The sequence below is a fragment of the Micropterus dolomieu genome, linkage group LG20 (assembly GCF_021292245.1).
Source record: "Micropterus dolomieu isolate WLL.071019.BEF.003 ecotype Adirondacks linkage group LG20, ASM2129224v1, whole genome shotgun sequence".
NCBI lineage: Eukaryota > Metazoa > Chordata > Actinopteri > Centrarchiformes > Centrarchidae > Micropterus > Micropterus dolomieu.
In genome coordinates, this window is record NC_060169.1 from 10761171 (window position 1) to 10780467 (window position 19297).

Sequence of the window (19297 nt, forward strand, 5' to 3'; positions counted from 1 at the left end):
AAGTACCAAAACCTGGTTCAATGACCATGGGATTACTGTGCTTGATTGGCCAGCAAACTCGCCTGACCTGAACCCCATAGAGAATCTATGGGGCATTGCCAAGAGAAAGATGAAAGACATGAGACCGAACAATGCAGAAGAGCTGAAGGCCGCAGGAAGCATCCTGGTCTTCTATAACACCTCAGCAGTGCCACAGGCTGATAGCATCCATGCCAAGCCGCATTGAGGCAGTAATTCATGCAAAAGGGGCCCAAACCAAGTACTGAGTTCATATGCATGATTATACTTTTCAGAGGGCTGACATTTCTGTATTTAAAATGCTTTTTTTTATTGATTTCATGTAATATTCTAATTTTCTGAGATTTTGAATTTGGGGTTTTCATTAGATGTACGCAATAATCATCGAAATTATATCAAATAAAGCCTTGAAATATCTCACTTTGCATGTAATGAGTCTATAATATATTAGTTTCAACTTTTAAGTTGAATTACTGAAATAAATGAACTTTTGCACGATATGCAAATTTATCGAGTTTCACCTGTAAATGTTTGTGTGTGTATAGGTTACAATCATATCTGTGATAAATACAGTAGATTGTATAACATAGAATACATATAACATATTGCACCAAGGATTACTAGAGTTAGGGATTATTCTGTTAGTCTGTATTCCACAAACGGGAGTTGTCACCACATCAACATACAAAAATTGTTTCACACCACAATAAACACACTATCTTATATTGTAACCCTGTATTCAAATAAGTTTAACCATACACAATATATTTTGGTTACTTCTGATGCTTGATTCTCTTCAAAGATCTGTCAGTATTATACATGTTTTCTACTAGCAAAACATTTTTTTGGTTGTAGTGACCTACCAAAATATCATGGCTTGCTGACCTCTTTATTTTTTCTAGTGTCCACAGGTGTTTATTTTTATGCTCACATCCATGTGACAGTACCCTGTGGCAATCTAAGCTCTTACGTTTAGAGTTGTTACCTTTTTATTGATTCAAGTTCTTTCATGTACAATAATCCTCCTCATTGTGGTGTCCTTGAGCAAGAGACTGGCCAGCTGCTGGCTCTTTATTCTGTAGCTGTTACTCTCTGATCTGTCAGGGGAGAGGACAAGTGACAGGAGATTTATTTTCTTTGCGAATGAATAAAACATTGCCACATTCTGTATTATGTACTTTGTATGCAAGATACATGATGCACACATACCTGCAGATTAGGCTTGTATTGTAATTTGGCATGTTGGCCTGCCTCATTGTCTACCAGTCCATTATCTGTGAAACTTGGTAAGAGATAATATTGTATTAAAGTTGAGTAAAGGTTATAGACATAAAACCTAAGCATAATTTGTCTTGATTGTGTGTTCCTGGATATAGTTCCAGCCATCAAATCTTTATTTGATTAAACAGACTTTTTTTCTCCAATTTTCCATCATATTTATTTAGTCTTTTGAGAAGAAGACATTAGCAGGTTGTTCCAAGGCTAAGTAAGCACAGAGGGGGTAAGAAGGTTCAGGGACAAGAGAGACAGTCTCTGACAGGATCACATGACCACAAGTGATAGTGGAGTTTCTGAAGGGCTTTGCTTTCTAGCTGCCCTTGTAATAGAGTGGTCGGTGGAGTAACAGTGAAGTGGCAAAGCTGACAGCTCCCTGGTGTTGTTTTTGTGTAGGTGCTGAGGCTCTCGATGAGTGTGGACTGAGGTACTTGCTGGCCATGCGTCTTCATACCTGCCTGCTCACCTCTCTGCCCCCCCTCTATCGCATGCAGCTGCTTCACCAGGGTAAAACACACTGCTCATTGTACTGCTGCTGTGACGCATCCTGTATATAAGACGTTGTGTGATAATATCACTATATTTTTCATTCTGTGGTTATGAGGTGTAGATTTCTAGTGCATTTAATCTTGGGAATGAAACCTCTTGCTCTCTCTTCTCGCTATCCCTCTGTCTGTTGCTATGGCAGGCCTATCAACATGCCACTTTGCATGGGCCTTCCACTCAGAGGCGGAAGAAGAGCTGCTAAACATGATCCCAGCCATGCAGAGAAGTGACCCACAATGGTCTGAGCTCAGAGCTGTTGGAGTGGGTTGGTGGATACGGAACATCAACACACTGCGGAAAATGGTTGAGAAGGTACCAGGAAAAAACATTTTTCTTTTAAATTGCAATATAATGTAATTTATTTTCCTGTATGTTGTTGATTGATTGATGAACACCTTATAGTATAATGCAGTCAGTGAGAACATTGCTGTTAGCTACCTTCTAGAAATACCACAGTTGAACCAGCATGTCTCAATAAAATAAAGGTATTTATAAGATTTAAAAATAGTGTTCACATCAGGTGTTCCTGTCATGTGTACACCCCCTGTAGTTCAGCCATCAAACCTGACTGTACTGAATATTCAAAGGCAGTGTGACCTATATTGGATTAATCTGCATTGTTCTCTGTACTGTCCAGCTGAAATGTATTTCCTACAGGTATACATTTATAATGATAAGAATTTAGGATTATTGCAAAGAGCAAAGCAAAGCAAATAGTTAATGTGCATTGGTCTTTAACAGTAGCTAAATGAGAGGAACATTTATACTGGCATGTGTGACGATTGGAAATGTTTCGAAATTTTGATTCCTGCGTTGTCTTTGAAGTGCACTTGACATAATTCCAGCCAATAATTCAAATCTGGAACTATTCATTTAGTAACTATTACGTTTATGTGTAATCAGATAGGTAAAGCTGCGTTCCAGAGACACAACGATCCTTTAGATGCTGCTCTTTTCTACTTGGCCATGAAGAAGAAAGCTGTCCTGTGGGGCCTCTTCAGGTAGGACATTTTCATTTTATGTTTATGAACACCTAATTATTTTGAATTGAGTTACTTTCTATTTTCAATGAAGTTTCTCACACAACCTTCATGGGAGCTATGTGGGTTTTTTTTCTCAGGTCTCAGCATGATGAGAAGATGACTCAATTCTTCAAGAACAACTTCACTGAAGACCGCTGGCGAAAGGCAGCTCTGAAAAATGCTTTCTCCCTGCTGGGAAAGCAGCGCTTTGAACAGTCCGCTGCTTTCTTCCTACTGGCTGGATCACTCAAAGACGCCATAGAGGTGTGAATAACGCACACAAGCACACACTTTTACACTTTTACACTCACCAGGACACAAGATACACAGACCGAGATACACAGTCATAACTTATTACTGTTGAGTCTGCTCCAACACTCCTTTTCATTTCTGCCACAGTGGAAACTTGGCATGGCCTTGTGTTTTTTGTTTTTTTACCCATAGCAACGGCAGCACGTGTAAACGCAGTGATCAGTAACTACCTTAATTTTCGCTACATTTTTGTTTTTTTTCCTCTACCTTTATCACAATGAAATGTACATTGTACCTTTATACAGATATGTGTTGCTGAGAGATGGATATTCTGCAGCCTTTAAATCACATAAGAGAAGTCTCAATTATACTGATACTGATGCATAAAAAGCCTGCCTTCAGCTACATTTATTGGTTGCAGTGGAAATTACTACATCAAAATTCCTTAAATTTTGTTTAAATTTAATGCTTATTTATATTTATTATTTGAACTACAGATGTAACCAGGTCTCACTCCTCTCCTCTGTTATTCTATGTTGTGTAGGTGTTGTTGGAGAAGATGGAGGATCTCCAGTTAGCCATGATAGTAGCAAGGCTGTATGAGGCCGACTTTGAGAATTCATCCACCTGTCAAGGCCTCCTTTATGAGAAGGTCCTGGGCTGTAACAGGGATGGAAGTGGCTACCACTGTTCCAGACTACACCCTGACCCATTCCTCCGCAGCATAGCCTACTGGATCATGAAGGATTACACCCGAGCCCTGGACACACTGTTGGAGCGAATCCCCAAAGAGGATGATGAGAACCCTGGTCAGTTGGTTGCAGACATTTCAGTCAGTGTTACACAGCTCCAAAGATCCACTGAAGCTCGTTTGCCCTGCTCATCATGTATTGTGTGCTATGCTAAAAGGTCTTTTTCTCTCTCTCCCTTTTCTTCATCCCCCTGTGTTAGATGTGATGGTGAAATCTTGTAACCCTGTGGTGTTTAGTTTCTATAACTACCTGAGGACACACCCTTTGATCATCCGTCGCCACTTTGCAAATCCAGAAGGCACAGCAACAACTGTAGGCCTCACTGCTGAGAAGAGCAGCGCAGATGAGATCAACCTTATAGAGCGCAAACTGTTTTTCACCACTGCCAATGCACACTTCAAGGTGAGCTCATCAATAATATGGACACTCTTTCCAATCCAGTTCTTTTGATGAAGCTTTTTTATCTACCTCTCCTATTACAGTTTTTTTTGTTTTTCATTTTATTTTAACAGGGAAAACTGGAGATAAGAGTCTCTATTTAGGCTGTGCCCTGTGTAAACATCTTAACATGTACAGTAGACACACAAACAAGTAATTAAAACATACAAAGCTTAATTAAACCTACAAACCAAGACATACAATTCAAGGGAAACAATTGCATGCAACATTATAATAATTCTCTAACTTTCCTAAATTGGGTAAGTGACACCAGAGAGTTTAGCTCGAGTTTGATGTGCAGTTTGTTCTATAATTACAGAGCAAAAGAAAGCAGTCCTACCCAACTATGTGGAGACTGTTTGTTTGAGTCTCTATAGTAATCCACGTTTGTGATCTTGTGCTTATATTTATTACTTTAGTGGAAATTACGGATTAAATGTAGAGAGGTACAAAGTCTGATAAAATGTTAATTACAAACGCAGACATGCAAAGGTTATATAGCAAGTGTTTACCCATGGTTTTAATCATATCTAAATCTTTTGTAGGTGGGCTGCCCAGTTCTGGCTCTGGAAGTGCTCTCCAAGATTCCCAAAGTTACCAAGAAATCTGGCTCCTCACCTTTGAGCAAAGCATCATCCAAGGCCAACATAAACTCGAGCCAAACCCTGGAAAATGGCAACCTGGGTGGTGTGGACTGGGGCTCCCCTGCAGCCCCTGCCCATGCTTTGGGAGGAAATGATAGTGTGGGTGGGTTGGATTGGAGCCAGCCTATGATCAAGATAGAGGACGACGGACTGCAGCTGAACTGGGAAGAAGACAAGGAAGATGATGAAGACGAGGATGATGATGGTCTGACCATGAAGAAACCAGAGCCTGAGAACAAAGCCAATGGAGGCTCAGAGAGTGGCGGCTCCAAAACGCAGAGAGAGAACTCACAGGTAGGAAGAATATATCTAGAATCCATTTGAACAATTGCAAATACTGGAATGATGATTATACATGTTTGAAACATTAAACATTTCTCAATTTTAAATCTACCCAAGTTCAGTTTTAATTTATAAACTTGTATCTCCACTATAACAGCAAATACACAGACTGTCATTTTGATGTTATGTGAAGACAAATCCTGGCCTAGTTCAGTCAGTTCCTCCGCTGAGTTAACTGGTGTTACGACCTGTCTCAGAAGGCCACAACAAAAGCTGTTAATAACGTGTTTATTTACCAAAAATAAGTCAAATTAAGAGTTATTTCGAATTAGCATAATTAAAGTATGAAGTTTGTAGTCTGCGGTTTCTGTAATGTCTGTGTGAAAGTGTTGTAGTAGGCAAAAACCATAGAAATGGACGTAGTCATCGTGACGTCACCCGTTGGTTTGTGGACTGCCATTTGAAGCCTCGAGTTTGGCTGATAGGTCGCCGCCATGTCGAGTTTTTGCAACCAGGAAGTCCCCGGAAGTGACGATACGGCGGAGCTAACGGTCGTGTGTGGCTCTAGCTAGCTTGCTTAGCTAGGTGCAACTGTAACTCACGTTAACTGTCATTTTAACAGGGCTGACAACTTTGTCTAGCGAACAGTCTTAAAACTAAATGTACTCACCAGAGAAAGTGAACAGCCAACTCCTAATAAGCTCTTTCAATGGTGCTGGTCAAATTTACACAATGCCGAGAGTACGAGTCGGCTCTAGCCTGATTGACAGGTCGCCGTGGTAACGACTTGTCAATCATAGATAATCCCGCCCTGAAACATACTCTGCTTTGTGGTCTATTTTAAAATAAATGGGACCATAATTTACTAAATCAACATAATTTTGTATTGAAGAAGACTTGAAACTAGTGACTGAGACCATAAACTCATTATGAAAGTGTTTACTGGTGTAATTATTCAGCTGAGAAGTAGGGTCATTTTCACATTATTTCTAATGGAGCCGGACTTCATTTTGCAACCAGAAGAGTCGCCCCCTGCTGGATTTTCAATAGAATGCAGGTTTCAGGGACTTCCGCATCGGCTTCGTATTGTAGACCGGAAGCTTCCCGCTTAGCTAAAACAAGGTAAACACCACAAAGCAACAATCGAAACCAAAGAAGACCCCACCCACTCATGATGCCACAGGCCGTCGCAACTGGAATAAAGGGGCATTGTCTGATTCACAACTAAAAGTTTTGCATTCAAATTATACTCACTTGGAGATGAGACTTACTGTAAAACCTCAATCGTTGCTGTAGTAGATATGACCATCTGAAATATTTTTAGCGGAACTCACATTAGTAATTTGCAAGACAAAGCCTCACTATGTTAAAAAAGGGGAGGTATCTGCACCCAGAATGGACTCTCTGGAAGACTTCAGAAAATGTGCTTGAGGTCCTTTGCGGACTTGAATTTGGACATCCTTAAACACTCGTGGGAATGCTTCCATAAGGTCAGCAAAGCACAGGCCTTTTTCTTTAACTCACTCATATGTTTCAGGGTGAGTCAGAGGTGGATGTGATAGCAGAGCAGCTGAAGTTCCGCGCCTGTCTAAAGATCCTGATGACAGAGCTTCGCACGCTGGCCACAGGCTTTGAGGTGGATGGGGGGAAGCTCCGCTTTCAGCTCTACAGTTGGCTGGAGAAGGAGATAGCAGCCATGCATACGATCTGCAACTACAAGGTACACTTTGATAATATATGATTTAGTTTATGCAACTGGCATGGACTAAGATTTTTTTCCTTCTCGGTTGAGCATGGTTATTTACCAAAAATTTTGTTAACACAAAGGTGCAGAGGAAGGATGAAGATTCAGAGGTAGAGCGCTGGGAAGAGCGTACAGCCTCAGTGGATATATCAGAAGAGGCCCTGGACCATACAGAGGCTGGGGCCTACGAGCGTCACCAGATGGAGCGACGTCGTCTTCAAGCCAAGCAGCAGCACTCTGAGAGACGCAAGGCGTGGCTTAGGAAGAACCAGGCCCTGCTGAGGGTGTTTCTGTCCTACTGTAGCCTTCATGGAGCCAAGGGAGGAGGAGTCACCTCTGTTCGCATGGAGCTTCTATTCCTTCTGCAGGAGAGCCAGCAGGTACACGTACACACTCATACACACGTATGTTATGTAATTTTACTGGATTAATGCAAAACAATTTCTCTCCCGCAAAAGCAAATCAACATATTCCTGTCTCACTCTGTAGGAAACCACAGTTAAGCAGCTGCAGTCTCCTCTGCCTCTGCCTACTACACTGCCTCTGCTATCGGCTTGCATTGCCCCCACAAAGACGGTCATAGCCAATCCCGTTCTCCACCTCAGCAACCACATCCACGACATCCTCCACACCATGACCTTCATGAACACCCCTCCACATCCTGACATCATGGATGATCGGGTCAGAGCTCAAATAAGAATCTAACTTTATGTAGACTTAAGCAGCTTGCCTGCAGCGTTTCTCATCTCAAGTTGACATCATTCTAATGTTGAATAACTGAAACTGTGTCTGTCTTTCACCCTCAGGTGAATACTCTGCACACACTCGCAGCATCTCTGTCTGCTTGCGTCTATCAAGCACTGTGTGACAGTCACAGCTACAGGTAACTATGTCTCTGCAGTGCAGTGCCGCAGGTCCAACTGTCTCTACAAGACCATAGATGCTTTTGTTTTGGTGTCTTGTTTACCCTGTTCAGTCCACAAAGCACACCATCACTGCTACTTTTTGTCTTCAAGACAGCATCATTGTAAGATGTGATAGCTAACCACACCCTGACTCTAGCTCAGACAAGATCCAAACAAGAGATTTATATTTATCTTCTCATTTCATTTTAGGAAAGAAAACCAATGAGCAACACGTACGTTTTATATGTTTGTGACTCACGGTTTACCTTTCTGTTGTTGGCTTTGCAGCAGCCAGACAGAGGCCAATCAGTTTACAGGAATGGTGTACCAGGGCCTGTTGCTCAGTGAGAGGAAACGACTCCGCACTGAAAGCATTGAAGAACATATAACTCCCAATTCCGCTCCTGCACAGTGGCCAGGTAACAAAGCCCCTGCTTTTCCAACCACTGGTATTTTGGGGTTAGATTAAGCTCTTTTTGTTCTCATACTCTCATAAATAGTTTTACTGACATTCAAGCTAAGTTAGATCATTTTCTAGAATCCTCACAGAATGCATAGAAAGGGGCAATGGCATGATGGGCATGATGAAATGACTAAGAGAAAATATGAAAAGCAGAGGGAGAGGAATAGCAGAGCAAAGCAGGCAGTCTGTGTTTATGCAGAGAGGCAGATGGTGTTCTATAATAGGAGCTTCATGGCCTCTGGGAAGGAAACGGAAAGACTGTTCATGCCGTCATGCAAATGTTTCATAAGTGTGCTCTGTATTGTGCAGCGATAGCATTTTGTTCTGCTCTGGAGTTTTTTTTTTTTGTAAAAACCATGTTATATTTATGTGTCCTCCCTCTGCAGGTGTGTCGTCCCTGATTTCTCTGTTGACGTCTGCCAGGGAGGAGGACCAGCCGAGGCTCAACGTGCTGCTGTGTGAAGCGGTCCTGGCAGTTTATCTTGCACTGCTCATCCATGGCCTGGCCACTCACAGCAGCAATGAACTCTTCCGCCTGGCAGCACATCCCCTTAACAACCGTGTGTGGGCCGCAGTCTTTGGGGGAGGGGCTAAAGTCATTATTAGGCCAAAGAGGCCTGAGGCCCCACCAGGTATAATTATTGTTTGGTCATTAATTACTTTTACCTTTTAATTCCATCATCATTGTCATTGTTGTCTTTAGTCTTCCTCCCTTGTCTTCATAATCTGTCCCTGTGCGTATACTCTTTCCGTTGTCCTCTACTGCTGAACCTGTTGACTTTCTACATCCTGACTTATCTCTGATCTGAGGCAATGCTTCCATCCCTACATAGTTCCATAAGCATACACCCAGCCCTGTCCTGATGATGCTCCTAAGATGCTGCTGCTCCTGTGTAGTGTCTTGTGTGAGTGTCCCCTCTGCCTTATGTCCCAGTGCCAACTGAGTTTGAGGCAACAAAGCCAGAGGAGTCTCAAGAGACAGGAAGACCTGAGCAGAGCAGCCTCACCCCAAACCCCTCTCCCATCCCCACTGAAACCCAGCGCCCCAAACGCCCCCCTCCTCCCATTTCAAGGGCAGAGGGGTTGGGCGCTGTGGCATCAGCAACTAAGGCCAGCTGTGAGTAACCGGGCTGGTGGATTGCAGTGCTGGTTTGAAGGATTGCAGTGCATGGTAACTGTACAGGTTTGCTTTGTTGCAGATGCTTGACTTACCCCTCTCTCTCTCGTGCAGCTACTACTGAATGTCCATTACAAACAACAAAGCTCACTAGTGCTATGAAGACATAGTCATCTGTGTTCAGTGTTAAGATAAGCCAACAGCTGTGCGTGACGTTGTGAGTGTGTGTGTGTAGTGCATTGCACGTACATGTTGTAACATCCTCTATGCTCATCTCATTGTGTCATTCCTGTTGTGCCATTGAAGCACCAGCTGGGCCTAGCAAGGAGTGTTCAGAGGCCAAGGCTGAGCAACCCTCTCAGACTAAATCTGAATCTGAGACTCAACCAGGTACACCTTGAGTGTTATTAGACTAATGAAAATAACTGTAGGGCTGGAACTGCATAATTAGTTCTCTTTTGTCCAGTTTGTAGAATTAAATATTTAAAAATAATGTGAATGGACCAGATTTATATCAGTAGTTTGTAGCAGAGGTACTGATACTAGCTCTTATGTGACTTGATTCAGCTGTTTGTCTGCATCCGATTTTTAAATTTCTAGAAATGAAGCCATTTCCTGAGTAGCTATGCTGTATAAGTCTGTTGACTGAACTTGACAATTCTCATTCATATTCATTAGGCCAAAGTAATCTGTGCTCACATTGTATTTGTGGTGGTAGAACGATACGGGCTGGCATTTAGACTCTTTATCACTGTAGAGTTTGAGATGGATCTCAGTAAAGCCAAGAGCCTTTTGAAGAGCTGGTAAGGGGGGTCTTAAATGCCATCCTGTTGATAGGAATCATGGCAAATGTTAAAACTCTGACATTTAAGCACCGCTGCCATCTTACATGCATGTCACAAACACACAGCTATACACAGATGTGATGCATTGATGCCTCCTTGTCATGTTCTAATTAACACTCTACACTGAAATAAACGTTAATGTCACCAATCTTAAAGTTTGCCCCCGTAACTGCTCAAAAAATTTGCCATCATTGTTTGATGTGTGTTCTATCTGTATTTCGTGCCACACACTGTCAGTTATTTATGTAATATTATTCAGTTATGTAATTGTCTGTGGAGTAGCTGTATGTCTAACTGTACTGTCTACTCTGGTTTGTGTCTTGTCTTGTTTTTTTTTTTCTGGTGTGATGCCAGAGATAGTCACCCAGGATAATGGTGCAGGTTTGTGCACAACCTAGTGTGTCTTTTCCTGTGTCTCCATCCCAAACGTTTGTATTTGTGTATTTGTATCTCTCTTTTCCAAGTCTATTAATTTTCTTTCTTGTGCTATGACTCATCCAAGTCATAGATCGCAAAGTTATATTGTACAGGACCTCTGTTTTAGACCAGATTAAGGTTCAAAATTTAATTCAGCTCTATGTAGATGTGGATGTAGAGTATACTGTGTTCTGTGTAGCGTGTGTATGCAGTTCACTTCCTCCTCCAAATCTATCCTTATCTATTTCTTGACCCTCTTTTGCCTTTAAAATGACACTCATCATTTGTACAAAAGTTACAAAAGTGTAGCATACTGCAGTCTGCTGCAAATTGACCTTATCAGAGTTCATTGTGTTTGAAGATACCATCTCTTTGTTCTTCACTTCCCCCCAGTGGCTCCCACTCAGCCCCCAGCGGAGGATGTGGACCGATACAGACGTAGGTTCAACATGAGGATGCTTGTTCCTGGACGCCCTGTAAAAGAGACCCCAGCCACCCCACCTCCTGTGCCCGCCGAGAGACCTGCATACCGGGAGAAGTTCATTCCACCAGAGTTGAGCATGTGGGACTACTTTGTGGCCAAAGTAAGGCATTTAATTCTACATATGTGGAACTGACTACTGAGATCGGTAAATCGTAGTCTACAGGTTATTATTATTCCTCTTTCTCCCTATATCTGCCTTTTTCATTTGCTTTTTCTCTTCTCATTATTTCATCCCTCTCAGCCATTCCTGCCGCTGTCAGACAGCAGTGCTCTGTATGACTCAGACGAAAGCGGCGCAGATGATGATGAGGATGATGATGACGACGCCTTCCTCTCTGACACACAGATGACGGAGCACTCTGATCCGAACTCCTACAGGTAGGGCTCACCCTCTTTTCTTTTTCTGACTCTTATTTTGAAGTCTTTGCCTCAGATTTTAAACTTCTTGCATGTCTGTCTATGTGGTATGTAGCTGGGCTCTGATTCGCCTGGCTATGGTGAAACTGGCTCATCACAACGTCAAAAACTTCCTCCCTCTCACTGGCCTTGACTTCACAGGTACATTCTCACGTCATCATTGACCCATAACAGCTCCTTAAATCTTAATATACAGTAAGATGTATACTTGATGAAGATACACTGAAATACTTTAGTATAATTTGCAAATATTTGTGAATTTGTATACGTGAATAAATGATTAATTGGTGTTGCTGCTGCCTGTTGAGAGTATATACATATACATATGTGTTTGTGTCACAGAACTGCCAGTCACCTCCCCTCTCAGCAACGCTGTATTGAAGACTTTAGAGAATTGGGAGCAGCTTCTGCTGGAGCGAATGAACAAGTTTGACGGCCCGCCTCCCAACTACATCAACACTTTCCCTACTGACCTCAGTTCAGGAGGTGGCCCCGCCATACTCCGACACAAGGCCATGCTGGAGCCAGATAACACACCCTTCAAGTGAGATTTAAATCATATACAGTATACAAAAATATAGACACACACTAGGGCTGGGTAATTAAAAACATTGATATGACAACGTTTAAAGTTTATTTTACTCTATAAATTCAGAGCAGATTATACCAATCCTCAAATTAATACTTAATGACTTTTATACTAGCGAAGAGTGACAGTGCACAGTAAAACAATAAAAGAGACACAATTCAGGCAACAAATGAAAGATATACAACCACTGCAAGACTAACACTAGCACAACTATATTAGTGTAGCTCAGGAACCCGTCTGGTACAGTTGATCAATTTCAAAATGAACAATCATAGATGATGCACCCAAGAACTAAGACTAATAAAATGCAATACCTCAAAAATTACATCAAAGATATTCTACAGATCACAGACAACATTGCACATCATAAAGAATAATGATTTGATATTTGCATGTCACCCTGAAATACTTTATACTTTGGCTTTGATAAGTAGGAGTCCTCTGACTAAACTACATTGTTATAATAGTAATAGCAAGCAGCCTAGAGCCAACAGTAGATAAGATAAAAAGTTGTTTATATACTTATATAACAATTGTTTTAAAATACTTTGGCTTCACAACCAAGTTACACACTCGGAACAATTAATTAAACAGCAACAGTCAGTGGTTACATATCATGGTAATGACATGAATGAATGGTTATATTGTGTGTTATGTAGTTGGGATAAAACAGTGGAAGAGAATTTTCAATATTAAAACAATTATCCGTTTCCATATCAATAATGCTTATATACATTTCACTGAACAAATATGTTGCAAATTACAGTCATGTGTGTAGTATCAGATCATATAAATAAAAAATATCCATGACACAAGTCTCCTAAGTGGATCCACTCATATGTGGCCAATTTATGTTTTGCCATATTATTATTTTTTTTAGGACAAAGAACCACCAGTCCTTTCCAGCCCGACGTCTTTGGCATTTCCTGGTAAAACAGGATGTTCTTCAGGAGACTTTGATCCGTTACATCTTTACTAAGAAAAGGAAGCAGAGTGAGGTCAGCAGCCCACAGGCCTACAATGATGATGATTAAACCCGCCATTGTTTTATTTAACAAGCCATGTTAGTTGATATTTACCCCAAAATGTTTGCATTTTTCTTTTTGTGTATGTGTGTATATTCATCCCCTTACACAATTACTACAATGACCCCAATATAAGAATATATTCGCTTGGAAATTACATTTTCAAAAATGGGTTTGTCTTACATTTAACTATTAGTGGTTTAAAAATAATCTGTAAAACAAAATTGCCCTTTTAAATGGCTCAAGTTACTGTCAGTAAACTACAGTGTCTAAACTACAGATGAAGAGACATTATGACTGTGTTGAAAAAAGTTACTAAAAATGGACCATAATAACCACATGACACCCATAATGATGATGACTGAATAATGATGGGACTGATGAGATATGCAATAGCAAAGGAAATGAGCACTTATCTCTGTAGTTAATATTTTTGTTATTGTCATGATTGCTTTGACACTTCAGACATCTTTAATCAAGGGACAGTTCACTGCCTTCTGTGATGTCTGGAACTGTTCACTGTTATGCAATCACTTACATCACAGACTTCTACTGTAGCTGCCAGTCCAAAATTAGACAAATATCTGAGGGATTATGGTCCCAGAACCTTAGTTTGTTATTACAGAATTCATTTCAGTCTTTACATACTGGACTAACCAGATTAATTCATATTAAACTGTAGCAGTCAGATCCCCATTCATCCTACTACGTGACTGTAGCTCCATGCTAATGAGGTGGACTGTGTTCGTAATCATTTATATTTTATCGCCAAGAGTACATCAAAGATCCTGTCAACCTTTTACATTTTCTTTTCATTCCATGTTTTATTTTTCTTTCTTTGTACATGTGTTTTGTGTTGTGCCGTGTTGGTGTGTTTTGTGTCTATATTGCCTTTGTGTGTGTTGTGTAGTCTGTAGAGAACCATATGGACCATATAAGCCAAAACTGCATGGCAGGAGCTAGCGGTCCCTATAAGGTAGTATCATTTACTGTACCAGCCCAGGCCCTGGCACTGTCTGTCCGTCTGTCTGTCCAGGAGAGTCACTGTAAAGCCAAGCTTGGGGGAGAAAGTGCATGAAACTTATAAAGGATTATTGTACACCAATTGCACAGGATTTAGGTTTGCAGTAGAGCCAATATGAGCTCATTTCATATAAATCCATATTGGTGTTTATAGAGCCGATAAATGACGATTAAAAAAGAAAGGGAGAGATGGCAGACGGATCCTTCAGTCGTGTTATGAGTGTTGTTGTTGCATAGTTTGTCCACAAATCCATCGCAAAACAACAGACAACTGAGACAATCAGCTGTACTTTTGTTCGAAGTACTATTTAGTTTAAAAAAATTTAAACTGCATTATGTTATGTTCTCTTGGCAAGGTCTCATAACTACACATAACAAATGGAAGGGATAATCTCTGTTTATGTTATGTGTTTCTGAAAAGAAGAAAAAAATAATATTGGCCAATATATCAGATTTTAAAATCCTCAAATATCAAAATCGGTATCGGTCTTAAAAACCCCATAACGATCGGACTCTAGTTTGCAGGTTATGGTTAGAGGTTGCACCACTTGGTGAAGCTCTTGACATCTCTTCCCCAGCTTGGCTTGATGGTGACTGCTCTGGCAATTTTTCTGGCATAAAATCTGCTAAAGCTTCTATGGCTTAGATCTAACGTTTAATCTTTCCCTTTCACTGGGACACCTTTGACATTCACTCAAATAACCTCACATTCGATCCCTACCAATAACACATCTCCCTGTGTTTCTGACTCCGTTCTCCTCTCTAGCTGGACTGATTCTGCTGGACCCAAAAGCCAAAACAAAGCTCCCCTTAAGAGAGCTGGCACGTACAGTAGACTTACTAACTTGCATGCTCACTGTCAGGGCTGTGTAAGGCTTGCTAATTGTGCAGGTGTTGTCACTGGGGAATCCCAAATCAACAGTCTAAATTGTCAGTATTTAGTTGTGTACTTCTACATGTCCTATGATTACTGCTCTCCCTTGCGAATGTGGCTGTACTTGACGTGAATATTTTTGGAGTAACTTGATGGCCCAATGCAAGTGTTTTGGAAGAATGTATTTTTCCGGCCAGTAGAAGGAAATTAACTTAACATGAACACTATAAGAATAGGCTTTTAAACATTACTTTTACTCAGTGGCCCCCGGAGCTTTAATTTGTCTTGAAATTTGATGTATCAGTTTTTTTGGCTTTTCCAGGTGGAGGCAGATCTGGGCTTCCCAGGAGGCAAGGCTAAAATCATTCATAAGGAATCCGATATAATAATGGCATTTGCAATCAATAAGGTACGTTTGTGTGTGAGAGTGACACAATTACTGGGTGCAATTAATTTCACTCCATAATTTCATAAGTTTTTCCCAAGATGTTTCCCGGATGTAATTTGGTACTAAGTAACGGGTAATTCCATAATCCTTTCCTGGAAACTTCTTCTGAATTTACAAATATATATCCGTTCCTTTCTAGTAAATTAGAGGAAACTGTTTTTAAGTCCATCTTTGTTGTTGTCTCATCCTCCCTACTTGTCCATCTACTCCCTGCTTCACTCCATTTCCAGGCTAACTCCAACGAGATAGTGTTGGCTTCCACTCATGATGTACAGGAGGTGGACGTGACTAGTCTGGTGGCTGTCCAGCCCTACACTTGGATAGGGGATGACTTTGATAAGGAGTCCCGCAGGTGAGATTCAGGGCGTATCATAAGTGGCCTTTTTTCTGTCCTCATAGAAACAATTTCAACCCTCTCTGCTCCTGCACACAAAAATAACAGATAGTTAGTTAATCAGTTATTTCTGCATCATGCCAAATATTTGTCCACCCCACATAGGATTACATGACTGCATAGGGATGTCTTGAGAAGTTCCTAAGCATCAGTATCAAGGCCGATACAGGCATATTTTACTGAATTAGAATCAGGGAAAAATAAAGCTGATCAAAATTTGATTCTTTCTTAATTGTACATTGACTGTAAAGAGAGTGAAAATTAGAGTGTGTGAATGTACGCATTATTTCGATGTGTCAGATACATATTCAATCAACGTTTAGCTAAATGTTGGTATTGGATCGATTACATGATTTCAGGTAACGTGTTAATGCAAAAATAAATTTGCATAAAAAATGTAATTAATTCCACACTGAATAGTAGAATAAACGCTTTCTGAGGTTTATCCTGATAAAGGTCTTGTTTATCTCATCTTCCAGGCTTTCTGTAGGCAATACAGGGTGTCACTGTACAGGAAATGCCATAGGCCTGCTGTAGGCTGTAATGATAATTATAAAATATTTTTGTGCTCTTGGGAGAAGTTACACACTTATAAACTAAAACTGAGATTGTTGCCACAGTGTATTGTGTTTTCCTAAGATCATCATATCACTATGGGCAAGTGTTCATTTTAGCAAAAACTTAAATGAATGAATCATTATTAAATGGTTAATGCCATCATCATTTACTGCAGCATTTCTGGGTCCAGGTCTTTACTTAATTATATCGTAACAAATTATTGTTATATACTGCTGGGAAGTGTTGTGATTTTAAACCAAGTATATATTGCATTCTATGTGGTATGAAAATCTTAAACTTAACATGGTGAACCATGCAGAAACCCGGTAAGTAACTGGCTGACTTAAATATTTTGTGTGTGAATGTCCATGTTTTAAACTTTAAACTAAACTAAACATTTTCAATGACGAGTGATGTTTTTTTGTTTTACAGCTCCGACGACATAGACTATCGTTCTTCTCATACCAACATTGCCCAGGCTAGCTCTGTCCCCTTTGCACCACCACAGATGGCAGTCTCTGCATCCATGCCATGGCTCGGCAGTGGGCAGACCAGCATGGGAGCCAGTGTGGTACGAGTCTATGCACTGCAAACACAGATGGACACAAAGACACGAGAAGTGGAAACTAAGTTCTGTTTTGATCCCTATAGATGGCATTGAATATGTGCTGTCACACTGCAGTCTTTGTATTTCGAATGTCTGTGCTCCACAATAGATGCATTAGTAAAGTTTTAGATTTAATTTTCTTTGGTGTGAGAGACCTTGGTTCAAATCCACTGTTGGACACCAATGAGCAAGACACTTAACCCCTAGTTGCTCCAGAGGCGTGCATGTATAGCAATTGTACGTCGCTTTGGATAAAAGCGTCAGCTAAATGAATAAATGTTCATGTTATTAACACCAAACATAAACAGGAAGGCAATTGACTACTAGGATTTAACTCTGCAGGTTGTACCCCCTGCACATTTTCAGTAGACGTTTGTATTTTTTATTTTATCAATGTTTTGTCAAACTGAGTCATGCCGCCTAAACAGTTCCCTGCTGAGTCTATGGAGGCTGATACAAAGAAGGGGTGCGTTTGCATGGCAGAGATGGACGCATATAAACACAGATAGCAGCCACTCTCACAGCCGGCTACCCAAGGTACAGATTTGCGTCACACTTAAACACAGTCAGGGTTCTCCATGTCCTAGCCATGTTGACGTTGTTGAGTGTGAGACACTTAAGGAAGACTGGACAGAGGATGTCTTACAGGTTCAGCATATTACAGAAAGGGGTTTTCTTGATTGTGCAGTGGTGTTTGGTTAGTGGAGATTGATAGTCAGTCGATCCTCATCTTCTGATGTGCAGCATATCATGACAGCAACAGTGGACACTCAAGAGGATGTATGAGTGGTCTTTGAGTCTATAATATATAAAGCACAGACTTTCAGTTAAGGTGAAAGCTCTGAAAGCAGATGAAATCAGTTTAATTTTAGTTGGTGTAATTCGGCTTATTAATATTCAAATGTTCATATCGTGTTTTCTTTTTGTTTTTTTGTACCAGTGAGCAAGTGATCTTTTTTTTATTAAAACAAGAGAAACCTCTGACTTATTTGTTTGTCAGTTTAACAGCATCATCGATAAGCATTTATCATTAAACAAATTCCTACAGAACACAGGTGAAGGTTTTTTTACCTAAAATCTATAATTCATCTTCTTAACATTATGCGTTGTGAGATAAACTGAAGTTTTTATTGATGTTTTTCAGATTATGAAAAGGAATCTAAATAATGTGAAGCGAATGACATCCCATCCCATCTATCAGTATTGTAAGTGCCCACACTGAAGCCTTTGCATATGAGGCCATCACCAGTATACAGTTTATTTGTGATCATCTTTTGGTAAATTTCTCTCCCCCTCTGTCTGCCTCCATCTCTCTCCCTTCGCCTTTTCTCTCTGTATGTTTGTGTGTGTGTGCACGCTTCAGACATGACAGGGGCTCAGGACGGTAGTGTGAGAATGTTTGAATGGAACAGACCTCAGCAGCTCATTTGCTTCAGACAAGCAGGCAATGCTAGAGTCACCCGGCTCTATTTCAACTCCCAGGGCAATAAGGTACACACACACACACACACACACACACACACACACACACACAAACATATTGCAACATCTGTGTTTTATCTATTTGGTGTGATTGTTCTGATTGCTCTGTCCTCTTCTTGAAGTGTGGAGTTGCTGACGGAGAGGGCTTCCTCAGTCTCTGGCAGGTCAACCAGACTTCGTCCAACCCCAAACCCTACCTGGTGAGGTCACCTCCCACCTCCTTAATCACCACCCCAGCACACTCCTATACATCTTTAGACCAACAAAACCCTAAATATGAATCATTAAAGTGAATATATTTGTTTTACTTGTCCTTTTCTTGCCGACAGAGTTGGCAGTGCCACACTAAGACCTGCGGTGATTTTGCCTTCATCACGTCCTCCAGCCTCATCGCCACGGCTGGGCAGTCCAATGATAACAGGTCTGCATCTGCACTGAGAAACAACACTATTAAACCAACACTAATCTTTCTCTGTTGGTATTGACTGTCTTATATTATCCTTGGTTTACTTTATCCACAGAAATGTTTGCCTGTGGGATACTCTGATTTCACCTAGCAATACCATGGTCCACGGTAATAAATCCCGAATGCAAACAAGCGTATTTTAATGATTTTTCCTTGCATACAGTTGTTTTGTGATCCAATTTCACATTTCTTCCCACCCACCCCTTCAGC

General features: G+C 40.8%; 1 protein-coding gene across 1 annotated transcript in view; it reads left to right on the top strand.

The window, feature by feature from the left end:
• The window catches only part of dmxl2 (Dmx-like 2), a gene marked incomplete at its 5' end in the record, with an annotated part of 41726 nt that overhangs the window by 15641 nt on the left and 6788 nt on the right, over positions 1-19297 (top strand). The window contains 29 exons of the mRNA XM_046033237.1: positions 1690-1800; positions 1982-2151; positions 2743-2840; positions 2960-3125; positions 3658-3922; positions 4065-4267; positions 4849-5241; positions 6767-6949; positions 7057-7353; positions 7463-7654; positions 7780-7856; positions 8167-8297; positions 8728-8973; positions 9276-9458; positions 9765-9848; positions 11114-11304; positions 11446-11582; positions 11677-11762; positions 11964-12165; positions 13091-13208; positions 14146-14211; positions 15455-15541; positions 15811-15932; positions 16965-17103; positions 18284-18344; positions 18503-18630; positions 18744-18821; positions 18951-19042; positions 19143-19195. Of these exons, the coding sequence (XP_045889193.1) occupies positions 1690-1800; positions 1982-2151; positions 2743-2840; positions 2960-3125; positions 3658-3922; positions 4065-4267; positions 4849-5241; positions 6767-6949; positions 7057-7353; positions 7463-7654; positions 7780-7856; positions 8167-8297; positions 8728-8973; positions 9276-9458; positions 9765-9848; positions 11114-11304; positions 11446-11582; positions 11677-11762; positions 11964-12165; positions 13091-13208; positions 14146-14211; positions 15455-15541; positions 15811-15932; positions 16965-17103; positions 18284-18344; positions 18503-18630; positions 18744-18821; positions 18951-19042; positions 19143-19195 (4359 nt within the window). The remainder of the gene's footprint in view (positions 1-1689; positions 1801-1981; positions 2152-2742; positions 2841-2959; positions 3126-3657; positions 3923-4064; positions 4268-4848; positions 5242-6766; positions 6950-7056; positions 7354-7462; positions 7655-7779; positions 7857-8166; positions 8298-8727; positions 8974-9275; positions 9459-9764; positions 9849-11113; positions 11305-11445; positions 11583-11676; positions 11763-11963; positions 12166-13090; positions 13209-14145; positions 14212-15454; positions 15542-15810; positions 15933-16964; positions 17104-18283; positions 18345-18502; positions 18631-18743; positions 18822-18950; positions 19043-19142; positions 19196-19297) is intronic.